At 38.8% G+C, this 17658-nt stretch overlaps 1 protein-coding gene across 1 annotated transcript in view; it reads left to right on the top strand.

Moving 5' to 3' along the window:
• LOC104465212 (receptor-type tyrosine-protein phosphatase O-like) overlaps positions 1–17190 on the top strand; it is a 22412-nt gene extending 5222 nt beyond the window's left edge. The window contains exons 2-8 of the mRNA XM_010078171.1: positions 3401–3559; positions 5691–5843; positions 7481–7927; positions 8902–9063; positions 11768–11967; positions 14383–14503; positions 16953–17190. Of these exons, the coding sequence (XP_010076473.1) occupies positions 3401–3559; positions 5691–5843; positions 7481–7927; positions 8902–9063; positions 11768–11967; positions 14383–14503; positions 16953–17155 (1445 nt within the window). The 3' untranslated portion in view covers positions 17156–17190. The remainder of the gene's footprint in view (positions 1–3400; positions 3560–5690; positions 5844–7480; positions 7928–8901; positions 9064–11767; positions 11968–14382; positions 14504–16952) is intronic.
• Positions 17191–17658: the final 468 nt, after the last annotated feature.

Consider the following 17658-nt stretch of genomic DNA (forward strand, 5'->3'; position numbering starts at 1 on the left):
GGGGGAAAGTTATGTAGTTCACAACTTCTTTATGTGAATAAAGGGGATTACCCATGGGAATTAGGTCACTTCACTAATGGGGCTTCTTTTTAATAAATGTCACGATATGAAGGTAAATCATGATTAATTTGAGTTTGAGTGTGAGACGCAAGAGAGTTGATCTCAGTCCTATTTCAACTGCCCGCATGTAATACTACATCTAACCTACCATAGTAAACAATTACATTAATTGAATCTGCAGAGTGACCTGATCTATGAATATTAAAACCAAATCATTTTGGACTGGAAGATGGTACTTATTTTTACTGTGCTCCCCCTCCCCCCAATAGCAAATGTTCATGTGTCTGGCACAGACTGAATGCATTAATGGAGGATTTAGTACCCAGAAGTTTCCAGGGCATTTGAAGAAGATGTTAGCAGCATTAATTATGCTATCTTGATGTTTCTATAATGCAAGCTATGTGCTAAATACAAAATGCTGCAGAGTCCCAGAGATACATAGAAGTTAAGTTTCCCATAAACAGATATAATGGGAAAGCAGTTGCTATAGGAGCAGTAGATTCTGAAACACTAAGAAAAAAGGCAAATTTAGGTCTTGATCCTGCAAGCTTGTCTATGTGTGTCTAATATAATCTGCAAGTCTAAAAATAAAGAGATTGTACATGAACACGTGCCTTAAATGTGCTATTAGAGGGACACTGATGTCCTCTAAGTCCTGTCTGTAATATGACTTCAGACGTCAGTGTAGTGCAGAGCATTTATAAAGCTCTAGGGTTTCTTAACTATTGGATTACCCTTTATTTAGGTTATTTCTTGAGAACCACTGAATTCATTGAGAAACTGGATCCTAAATACTGAAAATTGTAAAATTGAAGAGATCAGACTGTTTATGCTCTGAATTATAAAAATAGATAGTGAAGAGTGACATTTTACATATTCTTTAAGTTTAATAGCCCTAGGAGCAGTTAGTAAGTGAAAAACAGAACATGATTTTTATCTGCTGAGTGTCCTTTTAATTTCACAGTGTGCAAATAGCTTTTGATGTGAAGATTTGGTGCCGAAGGAAGTAAGATAATGGAAGAACCTTTAAATTGCATTATATCACTCATGCTACTCTGCTAACGTCAGCCATGAGCAAGGAGAGGATAGTAAGCAGAAGATAACAACAAAAAAGAGAGTCTGTGGTGATTACCACTTAATTCAATTATTGGTTAATTAAATCAAAGCACGAGGAGGAAAAATCATTTGGATTAAAAATGAATATAACTTCCATCCTTTATTTGATTTGTTGTAGGAAGGAATAAGTGGGGTAATTTAATCACTGACATAGGAAAGTCTCAATAATTCTTTCAGAAATAAGGAAACCTCAGATGTGAATGAGATAGCAGAATGAGATAGCCCAGGGCACACCCGCTAACGTGAAAGATGACTGCATGTAGGAGTTGTGCTATTTAGAGATTGTTATTGACGTTTAAACTACTATAGTGTGCTGTGTGAGCTGCGATATAAACCCTCTGGTCATGTGGATAGTCAGATCAACTATTTATTTCAGAATAAGTGATGGGAAAAGCCTCAGCAGAAAGAAAAGGGTAGGCTTTGTTTCTCATGATCTGCTTTACTCCTATTTATTTCTGGGCTATCACAAATTGTCAGCAAAATTTTCACGGATCCCATCACTGAAGTGCCTGTTGGTATCTGTGAGACTGGGAGTTTCTATTTGTAAGTGGTTAACATACAAATATAGTGATATTTACCTGAAGCTAATGAAGTGTCTTTGCCATGAGAAATAGTATAATAATCCCACAACATTTCATTCCCATGCTCTTGACAAATTTAAAAATTACAACACAACTTCTTCTTAAGAGGAAAAGAGATTCTGTTTGCATCTGTGGCTTTTGTTTGTTAGTTTTTCTTCTCCACTTCTCATCATGTCTGGAAACTTAGTATTGTGGTAAAAATACTGTGCTCATAATTGGGATTTAATTTTCGCTTCCACTACAGTCTTGCTTTTCCATCTTTGATTAACATATTAAACCTTCTGTGGGATAATTCCGCTTTTGAAGCTGATACTACACTTCCCTTTCATCTGCTCTTTCTCTTGCCTATTGTGACTGTATGCCCTTTGGGGAAAACTATTTTCTTAGTTCTTTTCCAGGGCCTACTGCAACAGCACTTTGAACTCAAATGCGTCCTCCAAGGCCATGCTAATCAAGAACCTCAATTCTTCAATCTGTTTCCTACAATGTGCAGGAACTAAACCAACACGATAATATTTATAAGGATGTAGGTGTAATTACTGAGGGTGTTGTGCATTAACTACCTCTATGAAAATATGTTACTATTACAAATTTCAACTAACACTACAACTTGGTTTTGAATATTTCCCAGGACTTTTAACCAATGTATAGTTGGGTTGCTATCATTTGTTTCTTGCTGAGGAGAGCATTAATCAAAAGGGGTTTTTTTTTGTTTGTTTGTTTGTTTGTTTGTTTTTCTGGATAAAAGAGGCTGAATAAAACTGTGACTCTTATTAGCAACAATCCAGACTCCCAGCTACAGTGAATTGACACACCTTAGCTGGTGGAACTATACTGGTCTAGATGCCACATCACAGAACACAGGCTGTTTTTCTTACTTTTATAGCCCACCTGGCTCAGAGTCCAGGTGGCTAGATCAGCAGTTCCATGCTTACCTCCTTTCTGCACCCAGGCTTCCCCTGTGCCCTCCAGTAAACCACTACTCCATACCACAGTTCTTCATCTGTAAAATAATGGTAATGTTACTTCTATGTCTTGTAGAAGTTTGGTGTGAATAAATATGTTGAAAATGGTGACCCTCCCAGATATGGTAGGAGTGAGGACTGTGTAATTACCCATGAAATAAAGAAATGAATACATATCAAAATAGAAAATCTTCATTCAGGTAGCTTCCTTTGGCTGTTAAACTGTTAAGCTTCTCAGCAAATCCTGAAAGTTCAGATTTATGCCAAAATTAAGAGCAATTTCAAGTGTTTTGTTGTTTTTGTTTGGGTACTTTTACATGATGGGCAAACATTAAAGTTGAAAATCTTTCTGGGGGGGATGACTGTGAGTGCTTAAATAATAACTGCTATTTCCACCTTTTTATGGCAAATAAGGAAATTTTTCTGTTAAAGTGTAAGTGTCAAGAACATGAATTGTTTTGTGGGGGAACACACAAATCTTGGCTTTGACAACATCCCAAGTAGCTTTGCCCCAGACCTCTGTGCAGCCCCAGATATCCTGTGGTAGATTTAAGAGTGACTGTGCCATACCTAGCAAAACTGTTTGTTTCTTTGGTGCTGTGTATGTGTCAAGAACTCAGTTTGCCTATTAATCGGCTCCTTTCTTCCTTTCTTTCCTTTTATTTGTATATCTTTTAGAACCCCTTCCTGTGAGCAATGTTTCTATCTATGATTACAAACCATCTCCAGAAACAGGAGTGTTGTTTGAAATCCAGTACCCAGAGAAGTACAATGTTTTTACCAGGGTAAATATAAGCTATTGGGAAGGAAAAGACTACCGAACAATGCTGTACAAAGGTAGGACGAAACTGTTGCACTAAAACTTAATGCTAACTCTGGTGGAAGTATTTTAAACAGTGGTCTTAGGTGTGGTTTTGGCATGTATTGGTTATAATGATTTACCTTTCTGGTAATGGGTCTGTTTTATATAATAACTGTTATATCATGAAGTAAGGTATGGGTCTTCAAATTGAGCTGGTGGTTCACTTTGGTTTTAAACTTGCTTTTCTCGTTGTAGTTTTAGTGATGCTTCCTTTCTTTGGCATTTTAGAGGAAGATTGGGTGATCTGGATTTTTTTAGTCAGTTCTGAAATCAGCCTGGGAAGGGATCCCCAATTTCTAGTGCTTCCAAATAACCATGTACACTAATTTTTTTTTTAAAAAAAAAAAAAAGAAAAACAACAAACTTTTTACTTTTTTTTTTTTTTTTTAAATCTTCCCTGCTGCTGTACAATCCAAAACAAAAGAAAAGGAAGAAGGAAAGAAACCCAAAACTCAGTAGGAAGAACAGAGATATAGTCTTTGCTTTCTAGATACGTTTGTTGGAATCCCTGGATGACAGTCTGTGTCAGCTGAAAGTGTTAAAAGAGTCCCCAGTTTCTTCCCTCTGGTCAAGGTTTCCTCTTTGGGGAACAGGCGATAGGAGAGCTCTGGGATGCCTCAGATCTGGGAAACCCATTCAATATGCCTGATTCCTGGTGCAGGATTTAAACCTGGTAGTTTTGTATCACTGTACACTGGCACAGGGCTAATAGTACTATGCTGTATAGTACTGTATATTACTGTAGCATTCAGTATTGTCCCTGAGCTAATAAATCCTGCTGCATATTATGTGTTTCAATTTTCTTAATATAATCAAGGGCAATCAATCTAACAATCTAGACAGTCAGTCTAAACAGTTTAAACAACCAGTCTAACCATCTAAACAATCTAACAAGAGCAAATTCTGTTTTCTTTTTTATTTGTCTGTAACTGAACTCCTTTTTGCCCTGCAGTATAGCTTAAGCATAGTCTCTATCTCAGAGATGTAAATAGGAGTGTCCTATGGAAAGCATCCTAGGAGATGAGAAAGGCAACTGCATACTCTGTGGGCCCTGAAACCCCAATGGTTTAACATTGCATAGTGGCAATAAAATGCCTTTGAGCAATCCAGTAGGTGCTGTATTGAATTTTAGGCACTGAACTAAGGCTTCTAAAGTAGAAGTCTGGTCACTGTAATCTCTCTCTAAAGTCAGCAGAGGGAGATACGCACCTCCAGAAGGTCAGAAAATTTTGGAGTCTCTTTACTTCAATACAGACTGAGGCTAGAAATCACATTTTCAATGCTGTGAAGTGCCAGAAGTTAGGAAGGGTGATTCTGGATCATAGCACAAAATATAGGTGACCTTTTTCCAGAGAACAAAAGGGATACCAGCAGTAATTTTTGTCTTCTACAGCTAATATATAGTTTCAGGGGCTGTAATGCTGCAGCTGCTGATAAATAAAAAAGTCAACCTGAATTAAGAGATTCACTAATCAACTTGCACACTCCTTCCCACAGCCAAATAGCCCTGAGCAACTTCTCTTCAGCCTACATGTGTCCTGATGGTCGAGTGAGCTCAACTCTCAGTACCACAGCTTGCACTCAGTTGCATGCTGAATAGCCCTTTGAGCATCTACCCTGAATGGTACGCCTCAGTCAGCAAAAGACCAAGGAGGCTTTTGCGTGCAGCAGTTAAAGGTCTGCAGAAACTGTCAGATGCTCTTTGAGATATTCAGTGTCACATGGAACAGGTTGCCAGATTCAGTTCCCTTTCCTTTGGAGAGTAGTTCACGTTTCTTGTGCTGGGCTGGTTTTCTTTGTCATTGGTTTGTTTGTTTTTTTTTTTGTTTGTTTTTGTTTTTTTTGTTTTTTGCTGGGTTTGTGTGTGTGTGTGTGGTGGAGTTTTTTTGTTTGTTTGTTTGGGTTTTTTTGTAGCAAAGTGGCTTTGACAGCCAGGAAAAATGTTGGCAAACTGAATTATTAGAATTTTACATCTCAGACCAGGCTGAGCAGTGTTTAAACATCTGGAACACTGCCAATTCAGCATATGTAGTTGCGTTATCAGAAAGTGAACATTTGATGTATTTCACCTTTTTTTCCTTTCTTTTCTTTTTAAAACTTCTGCAGATTTCTTTAAAGGTAAAACAGTTTTCAATCACTGGCTACCAGGTATATGCTACAGTAACATCACATTTCAGTTGGTATCAGAAGCAACCTTCAACAAAAGCACGCTGGTGGAATACAGCGGGGTCCAGCATGAGCCCAAACAGCACAGAACAGGTGAAGAAAATTATTACATATCATTTGCTCCAAGTCTGTATGGCTGCTTTCCTTTCTGCTGTGGGGAGGGGATCGATCCCACAGAGAAGAGGGGCTGGGTGGGAGCAGTCCTGGGAGCTGCTCCTGGTCAGGAGCATGGGAGGAGGATGCTGTGGCTAGTACATAGGATTGTGTGTACAATACAGTGCAAAAGGAAATTTGCATGAGTGTTTCTGTTGTAAAGCTTGCTTCTTAGAAAATAAATTCTGCTTCACATGAGATATCCTAGGTCTTGTGCTAGAAATTAATTTTTAAGCCACAGGAATAGCCTTACTGAGCCTACTATTGATGTATCTATATTGGTCTGTCTCCTTGCCCAGTGAATCATAGCTAAACTGTTGGAGAAAGCCTTCCTCATTGTGCAGTCTTCTATCACGGAGAAGAATGTCATAGTCGCCCCACTTGGCAGCCAGTTTATGCCCTGAAGCATGAACTTTTAATTTCCAAGACAGCAATGTTGCAAAAGCTGAAAATTGCATTTGTTCAGGGTCCAGAACTAATTTAATTTGGTCCTGGGACGATGCCCAAAACTTTTCTGTTAATCTTTTGGACCACAGACATTTCCCAGGGTCCAAAGTGAAATGAACCGGTGGTAAAATCAAAAGGCCAAATCTTCAGATGAATACACTGATCTTGGTCCATTGCCTTGGACAGAGCAAAGACAACTGATGCCAGCTGATCCTCTGTCCTGAGGATCTTAAATATAGCTATCGAGATATTGAACCATAACAATGCAACCAACAGGATCACATTTTTCTTTCCTGCTGCCTTCCCATCCCTCATTCTTTGCATGTTGCAGCAAGGTTGTAGTGCCTAGTTTTGTATTAGTGGCAGTGGCTGGGACAGGGGTGGTGAGTGAACTAGTGGGTTGTAAGGTGCCGGCTTGAAAGGTTGCAGTCAAAATTATTTGCAGAGACTACCTGCACTTATGTGTAAGGGCAGACAGACAATTACCATGAGGCAGACAAAATGCTGTATGTTCACCTCCTGGCATAATTTGAAGTAACTTCTCTGTATGCCAGAATTTTGTCTTCTGGAGACTCAAGTCTTAAGATCAAGCTTTCACAAATGTTAAAATTTAAACTGATGTTTAATGCTTGTGAAAAGGTGGCTGCTAAAAGCATATGAAAAACCCTACAGCAACATGAAGGTCATACTTTTTAAATATGAGCTATGCTATGTATCAGTTTTGCCTGTATTTTTCACTTCATTTCTACAGAAGTATTTTTCTCCATGATCAAGATCTTTCTGGAAGACACAATAAAATAAATGAAGATCCACTCTTAAAAATTCACATTTGAGTAGCCCTGTTGCTGTAATAGCACTGAAGGTCTGATTTACTGTGACTTTACATCCACTTTTCTTCTTGGTATTCTTGAGTTGTGATTCTTCTGTGAATTTACACTCATCTTGATCCCACTGGAGTCACTTCTGCTATGAGTATATGTACAAGAAGGGATAATCTTAACAAGAACACTTTATTTCAAAATATTCCTAGATGCATTGTTTTTCTGCAAATATTTCTCTGGGGAATTAACACATCGTAAAGGCACATAGAGCATAACCTCTTAAAAGACTAACCCTTGCTTCTCTTTTAGTTCCTTACCCACCTCGAAACATTTCTGTTCAGATTGTACCAATCAACAGAAACAACTGGGAAGAGCACAGTGGGAATTTTGCAGAAGAATCATTCATGGGGCCACAAGAAATCATAAGGAAAGAAAAACTTAGCCGTTATTCTGACAGCCCACCTGAAATTCCAGCAGCAAACACATCCGCAGCCTGGCCCAGCTACCGCTATAACAACACTGAGTACGAAACCACGTCGCAGCCATACTGGTGGTCTAACGAAGCTGAGTCGTCAGAGGGTGAAGAGGAGTTTGTCAATGCAGTTTCCAGTGATTACGAGGCCAATGTAGTCAACACGTCTGGAAAACTCATGCCAGAACCCCCTTCCTTCCTTCCTGTACAAATGGTGCTGACCTGGTTACCGCCAAAGCCCCCTACTGCGTTTGATGGTTTCCATATCAATATTGAAAGAGAAGGTAAAACAAAGGCTTATACCCTTTTGATACCCCTTTTCTCTAATTCCATTGGTGGGTTGTCTCCTCTACAAATTATTAGTTAGCTAGTACTCTGCTTCAGTGGGCTTTGTTAGATTGCCCATATTTCTCAAGAACTTTCTTGCGTTGAATAATGTGTACTTCTGACTGGGCATCATAAAAATAAAGGAGGAGGGGTAAAATACAGTTTGCAATTCTCTTTTGTTAAACAAGATTTATACTGTTGTACATATTGCTGCACTGTTTACACTGCAGTTATCGTAAATCCATTCTGGTATGGGAGGAAGGAGAAACGAGCTGATAGAGATTTTGGACAAAGAAGGTACATTACACCATATAGCTTTCTCTGCCACTGAGAAAGGTTCTCAGGGGGAGCTCAACTGGAAGGCACTGCATTCAGATTAACCGTTGTCTCAGGGGTCATCTATGAATGTACTCCTTAGGTCATAAGGAGGCTGAGGTGGAGAATGGGGAGACTTTTCAAGTGATGGAGGTGTGATAAAATAGCCATGTTGCTTAAAGAGTTTCTCTTTTAAAATCTATTTTCTCCAAATGAATTTTATTTCCTGACAAGCAGTTTTCATAAGCCACACTGAGAGCAAATACTTTTTTTGCAGAATAAGAAGGCAATAGATAGAAAATTGGAAGCTCCTTTTCTTCCATGCCATGCTGTTTTTCACTTGCACAGTCATGGTAACCCTATTTTATCATCTCTATTGCTGAATGAAAATTTGGCCTGGGTTTATTGTTCCTCTACACCTACACTGGAACCTTAGTCATTAACTACTCTTGTGCTGATGGCAAGAAATAAAACTACCCACATAAATCCAGTCCTTTTGGATACCTTTTAATGCCACAGCAGAAACAGTATTAGCATTTCTGATATAGATCATTTTCTCTGTGGTTGGAGCCTTTCAAATTTCAATTAATCCACACTTCTTTTCCCCCTGATTTAGAGAACTCCACGGAATTTTTGACAGTAAGTGAGGACACTCACAAATTTGTTGCTGAACTGAAAGAACCAGGAAAATATAAGTTGTCTGTAACAACATTTAGCTCCTCTGGCTCTTGTGAAGTTCGGGGAAGTCAATCAGCAAAAACACTTAGCTTTTATATCAGTAAGTATCTCAACAAATTTGTCTTTTTCTCCCAGACCAATATAACTTTAATGTACAGACCACTGTGGCAGCTATGGCATCTGCTGCAGGATCAGAAGAGTCGGGTTTTCTGTAATTCCCTGTGCCAAAGAAGGAAATATAGGTCAAATATATTATATATTATATCCTGCCTGGATGGGCTGCATTGTGCTGTCTTGGCAGAGCTAAGAACTGAAAGCAGGTGAGGTATTTGATAGAGTGGTTGCCAAGTATTCAGAAATGAAACAGGTTCCCCTCTTGCATGTTTCAAAGAGAGATTTTAATTCTGAGAATTAAATTGGTGGTTATAGAGAATTTTGAAAATATTTAACTTCCTTACTCCTGGAGGCTGTATATACCACGTTAAGGATGAAGGGCATCTCAGACTGAGAGTGTGGGAATTGCACAATTAAACACTGAAATATGAAATTACATGGTATCTGAGAGAACATGGGGCAAATTACAGTAGGTGAAATAGTTCAGCCTGGTAAATTCAGAGGAGAAAAAGTAATTTATTATTTCCCTGTAGAAACCCAGGGTTTCTTAACTGAAGATTTAGTAAAAGACAAAGTAATAATGCACTACTGCATATAAACTAATATCATGACTGACAATTAGATCAGCAAGTGAGACAGGTGTTGGTGAATTCAGATTATTATCCTTCTAATGGCTGTGGCCACCTTTCTACCTTTTTCTACAAAATGAAATAGATATAGCCTACAAAACACCCATACAATGAGAACAGGGGAATACTTGCAGCACTACACTATTTTACATGTGGGAGGATAGTGGCTCCCCCAAATCGTGAATGCTGCAACAACACAGTAGCTAAGGCTGGAAGAAATATTCATATTAAAAGGAAATGTACTCAAGTACGTTACTAACAAAAACTGTATCTTTAGTAGCTCATAACATTTACAAATACTAACTATCTAGGCTTCCATTTGTCCTAATGTTTTTCTGCATGTAATTGGATTCCACTATTGCTCCTATGTTTTTCACAACTTTATAGTTGAAAGATACAGTGCTCCTTGGAAAACAAGGAAAAAAGAGGAAACAGCACATGAGCAAAAGGGTCTCTGCTGTTGTAATTTCACTGTCTTCTGGTTTTCTTTAGGAATAGTTACTAGACAGCTTCATTATATGGAAAGCATTAAAGTCTATATAAGAATACAAGTATATCAAATATATTGTGTACCATTGCTGTTAGTACCAAATGTTAGTCCATTTTACAAGGTGTGACTTATTTCCATTAAGCAATATGCAATACAGTGTCCTCCATGAAGTCTAACTGGGGACAGAGACCTGAGAAAAATGAGAAAATGTTATTCCAAAGGCGTGCGGATTGCTAGATTAAGGATTAATTTGAATGTCATTGGGTATAAAGTAGTAAGATGTTACAGGAATGTAATTCATATTTTCATTTTATGTGTAACACATGAGAACATTTTGGTTTTTGGGTTTTCTCAGTTAGTTTTGCAAGCTTTTAGAAACAGATGAAGATTCTTGGCAGTTATTTATTGTCTCAAACGCAAGATTCTTAGTATTTTAGATAGATTGTACATGTATTTTTGGTAGTATGCCAAATCTGAGATGTACACAAGTACTCTTAAGGTGAAATTGCTTTTCCGTTCCCCTTTATGAGTCTGATCAAGTAGGCTCTGTGTGGGGACTACAACTTTGGGCCGTGACGTGAAGTAGCTCAGTTTCCTTAATGCTGATGCCAAAACAATTTCTGAAGAGTAAGAGCTATACATACATCCACTGGCTCCAGAGACTAATCTAGTGACCAAATTCCTCTTTTTACCTGAGTAGCTGTAGGTCTGCTGTCGTGAATAAATTTTTCTCACAGCTTCAGCCTTATCTTGTCCTTGTAGTGCTCAGTCTGTGAATCATCCTGTCAAATTACTGGCTTGTATTACACATGTTTGTTGACCCCAGATGGCAATATGGATTGTCTAATCTTATAGGCTGATGTTGCACCAAATTTTTGCTCTAGCATTTGTTTTATTTTCTCAATAAACATAAAGTACCATTTGAATTGCACAGAGGGAGAAATGTCAAGGAGAGAGCTGTCACAAGAGTCACTTAAAAGTGACAAGAAAATATGACCATTTTAATGAAATCTGAAATTTTTGCCAAGTCTAGCTGAAGTTAGTTTCCAAATTGTTATTTTATCTACATTTAAACCTGTGTTTTCTACCAAGTGCTTCAAAAAGTCTGATGGAGAATAAGATTCTTCACTGTGGTAATCCCTGAGAGCTTGATTTTCATGCTTCAAGGCTGTAGTACACTTGGAGGGTGTAATAGTATGTAGAGAGGCAAAAAATTTTGTGTGCTTATCCTTTAATTTTGTCAATGATCTGTTCATTATTGGATGTCACATACTGTTCGAGCAAATCTGGTATTGCTGAGTGGTTTGTGGTAAGCAACAGAGAATATGGCAATCTGAATTTTCAGTGACGTTTCTCTCGTCGTCTGCTCTGCTACAGGTAAAATAGCACCGGCCACAGGCTGTTTCTCAGGGGCTGCTATCTTTGCTGCCTGAGGGCTGTGGAGATGGACAGCTGTCAGTCTAGCCTCTTTCACTAGTAGTAAATAATCCCATGAGAGAAGGATGTTCTAACATAAGTGCCTCAAATGTGTAGAGCTGCTTGCTCACATGTGATTTTGGAACATGTCCCAGGCCCCAAAGGTGAGTGGATAGAAGACCTCACTGAAAAGCCCCAGCATGTGACTGTGACAGTGCTAAGCTCCACTACTGCCCTGACATCCTGGACAACATCACAAGAGAACGGCAGCAACAGCACCATCGTGTCTGTGGTCTCTCTGACCTGTCAGAAGCAAAAGGAAAGTCAAAGGCTTGAAAAACACTATTGCACTGAGGTAAGGGGCAAAAGCTGGAGGCTTTTCAAATACAGGAAAAAAATTGCTAATCATCCTGCTGTTTGGGACTGTCATGCCCAAGGGCTCTGTCAGGCTCAGGGCTGCAGAGCACAGCAGTAGCTGCTCCCTTCTGCAATCTAAAGGCACACGGCTGATACAGAGTGGGAGGGAGAGCACAGCATTCAGGAATGAAAGTGTACAGTAAACCATAGTAGTGATTAAACTGTATTTCTGTTGGACTGACTGGCCAATCCTTTGTTCAAGCTTGTGAGTTATGCTGAACCCTTTGAGACATTTTTGTGGCAGTAGTCAAAGCGGTGCCATATCATAATAACACTTAGGCATATGCTGTAATCCATTTGTATTAAGCAAAGTGCTCACATGCATGATTCTCATCAAACTAGCGTAAATTCTTTCTTAGATATCTTCCATATGAATACAGAACCCAACTCTAAACTTTCTGGAAGTTTAGAGGTGATCAGAAGTCAGTTTTTCTTTTCTTTTCTTCCATTAAAAAAAAAGATGTCAGCACTGGGAAGTAAATAGTAATTCATACCACCTGTGATTTGGATGGACAACAGTTCTTTAGGGCTGCCGTATGGGACATGTTTATAATAATCAAGAATCCTGAACACGCAAACATGGCAGTTTTCTGTTACTTGAAACCCTTAGTGAGTGCAATGCCACGTCAGATCCTGTGGCTATGATGGATCAGTAGCATGTGGGTTTAGTCAGAAAGAGGGTTTAGCCCACATCTCAGTTACCTTACCAAGATGGTGATAAGGCCATTTTCTGAGCAGTGCTACAACTTCTCTCTGGCTCCCTAAATGTGCGTGGTGGAGGACTCTGCAAATGACTGCAGTGCTGCCCTGCTGCACCCTCAGCTTTCCCATGGCAATGGAAGGTGACTGCTAACACCCCCAGTAAATCTTCATCTTCAACTTTGTGATTAGCCCTGCAAGTTAGTTAATAGAGTCTTCAACCTTTAAAAATGTCTTTTGAAATGAATCTTTGTCAAACTTCGAGTTTTATTCCAAGAATGTCTGTGAACTTAAACATTTGGAAGTGTCTTTTAATGACAATTTTAGAATTGTTTTTCAGAATCAGCTTAAAATCTCATTGAGTTTTTTTTCCCATTTATTAAGAAGTGCAGTCATTTAATCAGGAAGCAAAACAATACAGTAGGTGATAACAAACCACAGATCACAAGTATATACATATATAATTAAAATACTATAGGACTAATCTACAAACACAAAAACAAGGTCCTAAAGCTAATCTGTGAATAAACAAGATATCTGTAAAAGTAAATGTGTGTTTATTGCAAGTAAGTAGAAAGGTCTAAAAACAGTTATTTGTTTCTTTCAATCATTACAAATATTTATACCACCTCTAATCAAATTTCATCAGCTTATTATACCTGGAGTTATTAATGGCTGTTGGTTTGAATTCTCCTTGATAAGCTGAAAAGGGCAAAATTCAGTGCAGAGTTCTATCAATTTCTAACATTGTGCATGATTTAAAAGTGATTTAGCTTTCTAAAGCAGCTCTTAAAGACAAATTCTGTTCCTCACTAAATCTGTGCTGGCACTGATATATTCATGCGCATTGCAATAAACCACCAGTGCAAAGGTGGCTGTGATAATACAGACTTTGGAAAGGTTGTGAAGAAAATAATTAGTAGGAAATATCAGCTTGAAGTTCTAGAAGAGGTGCATGAAGTCCTTTCTTCAAAGCTGCTCTGTGCATTTACTGTTAGCTGGCTCTTCAGAAGATAAGACTTTTCATATTGTATCAGACTAGGAATCACTTGGTCAGGCATTCTGCCTGCAGCTCTGACCGAAACCTGGTGCACCACAGCAGAAATTTTAATGCTGATATTTCAAACTGAAAAGAAAAATCACAAAGTCCCTTAGTCAGGTTTTGTAGTGCTGTGCAGGGGCGGTGAAAGAGAATAATTCCCCTCTGATTTCAGCATGCAGTCATTTAACACTTGCATTCAGAGGACAAATTTCTCATAACGCTGCCTTCCGCTCACGTAGCTGCAGATGAATCAGATGGCCGATAAAAAACCTCAGACTTTTATTGGAAGCAAACGCCTAAATACTCCAGCCTGAATAATGTAGCTTGAATATGAATAATGTAGCCTGAATATTTCAATAAACTTTGACAGTGGGAGAGCTGAACTTAGGCAGCAAGGCAAGTGCATTCCCTGAGTCAGATCGTTTGTCAAGTCTGCCCTGATCGCTTTCACAGTTTTGCCATTTTGGGCTTAATGAATGGAGTTCTAGCCACTGATGCCAGCGTGTTCAGAATCATGCCTTTTGAACTACAAGAGTAGTTTACACACAGTCTCAATATTCTTTTAATTAACCAAGTAAATACTTCATATCCAATGTGTTCCCCTCCTAATAGGTGAATTCAAGCAGCAGCCTCATTGAAAATCTTGTTCCTGGTGCCCAGTATCAAGTTGTGGTTTACTTACGGAAAGGACCATTGGTTGGACCGCCTTCTGATCCTGTTACATTTTCCATTGGTAACACCTGCATCAACTGTTTGAAATGTGTTTGTTTTGTTTTTAAACATTTGTAGTACATTCATTAAATCCTAGAGCCCATGAAGGAACACAAAATTGTCATGTTTGTTATTTCAAATGTAATGAACACTTATTGAGAATTTTTTTCTTGTATCATCTAGTCCATTAACTGAGGTGGGGGAAATACTCCTTCAGTGGAAGATAGACATTTCACATGTAAATGTTAAGCTATTACCAAACCTAACTAGAGAGCAGTTATGGCCAGGATTCACACACAGTGTGGAAAGAACTGTCTTCACCCTTGGACACCTGAATATAGGATTGTCTCTAGCACTGCTCGTGGTCTGTGTCATTTAGGGTGGGAGTCACCTCACTTAGGTGTAGTCAGCCTGAGCTGCAGGGGATCTGTGGTGCATGGAGAGATGCGGGCACTTCCTAGGGGTGATTCATTCCCACTGTCTCATCAAGTGTGTGGGACTGCTGTTAAGACATTTGTTGCAAATGTGCTTTATGAAGGATGTGACGTGGCCCAGTCTGAAGGCCACAGTGCTAAGAGTCAGGAGAGCTGGCGTATCTCCTACAGTACCACACGACCATCACCAACTTCAGTTGTGTATGCCTTGATTTCTGGAGTGTAATGGAGCATCTTGATTTTCTCTGCTTTGAAATTTGAAGATAAGAAGAACCCCCTGAGACTGAGAGTGACATTTTCAAGAATGTGGTTTCATGGCCAACAGGCAGAGCTGCTGCCCCCGTGCCTTTAATTCAGGATTCCACAAGGCTCCTAAATAGAGTCACTTAGGGTAGAATTCAGAATCTTTTAGTTTCCTTATAATTTATTTTGTTAATCTTACCACTTTAAGAAAATGTATTAAAAAGAGCAAAGAGAAAGAGATTTAGTGTATAGAGTTACATTCGCAGAGAAATATTTAACCTAAGTCAGTAACTGGACAAATAGTCTGCCTTGCGGGAGAGCAGGTGTCTGAAAGTTAGAGATCTTCAGTATTTTTCATCCTCCTTCCTCTCTGAGATGTAGGGAAGAAAGTGAAACAGAAAAAAAAAAAAAAAAGGTAACCTGTTAAGAATTGAATCCTTCAATGAAAGCAAATATGTGGACTAGTAAATATAGTAAGAGCCTTTTTATTCTAGGCAACCTCCTTATATATTTTCATAGATTGGGTCAGAAAAGAGAGTGTGGTATATTTCAGTAAAGGAAAAAATAGTAAGTAAAAATATATATTATTATTAAAATCTCTATCACTGGACAATTTTTACAAATGCTTTTCATTTTCTTTCTCACCGTAGTTACTTCAGAAATCTGCAAAATTCCATTTTCACTTGAGAAAGTAAAACCGTATGTTCCTAAAGTAAAGACATTCCTTCATTTTCTCCATTTTTGTGTGTCCTCACAACAATAAAAGGTTTTTACTAAACTCAAAATGGCAATCAGTTTCTAAACAAAACATCTCCTGGGTTTCTTATTATGAAGGGGATGTTTTTATGCAGTAAAACAACAGTTGCGTGAGTTTTTATTTTCATAACAGGATATTGAATGTGATATTAAAATAGTAGAACTGCAAAATAGCTGTGAAATTTTTAGTGGTGGTTAATGATGAATGAAACTGTAATAAGGTAAAATACACTTATAAAAGTACTCAGTTCTCCCCATGTTTATCCTAAGCCTCAGTTTTACACAGTGAGTATAAACACTTTAGAGAAAGCAAAGAAAAGATGTGGTAAATGATTTATGAAGGGAAAGGCAATCGTGTTAAGATGGGCTGAAGTAATCTGGGTGCTGGTCTTGGCTTTGACCCGATGTGCAATAGCTGGGGCTCTGCAACCCTTGCAAATGTTAGCAAAGTACTTATTTAAGTAGCCTCAGTTAAGTCATGAAGAAGAATTGTTTTCCAGACAAGTAAGGGTTGCAGAAGTTGACCCTTATGTGGCATTTTTCAAATCACTTGACTTCTTTCTCAGTGTCATCATCTGTGAGGCAAGAATAGCAATACATGACAGCACCTTGAGGTTCCCCAGGGAAGGAGGGCTAAACATAAAAACTGTTCTTTCTCGTAGTCTTCATTTTCCAAAGTGCTATGGCTTTTGATGCTTTTGTTTTTGAGCAACATGAAATATCTCCTAAACATCCTGATTTTCAAAGTAGAATGGAACCCTCCATTTATGAAAAAGCAAGCCCTTTACTTTATCTCAAGCTAAGCAGCCAACACCAAGTAACCTGTAGTAATTTCTGAAAAAGTAGACATAATAACCTGGAGAACAAATGCTGAAAAAAATGGTATTTGACTGCTTGTGACAAGGAAGCTCTTGGGAACTAAAGTCAGGAACAAACCAAAAGCAGGTGGAACTTGGTTAAGGTTAAGGAAAGGTATTGTTTTAAAACAAAGTGCAACTAATAACACACACATTACTGGCCACAATTTCTGTTTTATAGTGCCCACTGGAATAAAGGATCTGACGCTTTACCCTTTGGGACCTACTGCTGTGGTTTTGAGCTGGAACAGACCTTTCCTTGGGGTATTCAGGAAATATGTTGTAGAAATGTTTTACTTCAACCCATCAACGATGACCTCTGAGTGGACAACCTACTATGAAATAGCAGCAACCGTGTCCTTAACTGCCTCTGTGGTAAAGTGACCATTACTGACTATTGCTTTCCCATGCCTGTGTGGCCCTGGCACCTTGTGACATTTCTTTGCCCAGCCTTTCCCCCATGAATATGTATATATGCCTCTAAGCCTGGCACATTTTTCCGGGCAAAGCAGAGAAAATAGCCAGGATGCTAGAGGCATTTTCTGTTCCAAAGTAAGGGAATGCCAGCTGAACCATGCTAAGTTTTAAGCAGAGCAATGAAACAGGAGATGAGCCTTCTTTTTGTTGACAAATGGGCATGTTCAGCAAGTCCAGAGGCAGCTTCAGTTTGTCAGTCAAGGCTTTAGAAATTCCATCATCTCCTCGGGGGGAGTAGTCCAAAGCCTTATCTACATAATTAATATTGATAGTATGGATTTGGAGCTTGTGGGCTAGTCTTGCAGTGTGCCATCTGGAAGGCTTAGCTGCAGAGATGCTCTTGTGGAAGCAGCCTTCATGTTTCTGAAGCTACAAAGACTTATTGCCAGGATTTCAACTAGGTGGAGGCT

Source organism: Pterocles gutturalis, unplaced genomic scaffold, assembly GCF_000699245.1.
Source record: "Pterocles gutturalis isolate BGI_N339 unplaced genomic scaffold, ASM69924v1 scaffold3386, whole genome shotgun sequence".
NCBI classification, from domain to species: Eukaryota; Metazoa; Chordata; class Aves; order Pterocliformes; family Pteroclidae; genus Pterocles; species Pterocles gutturalis.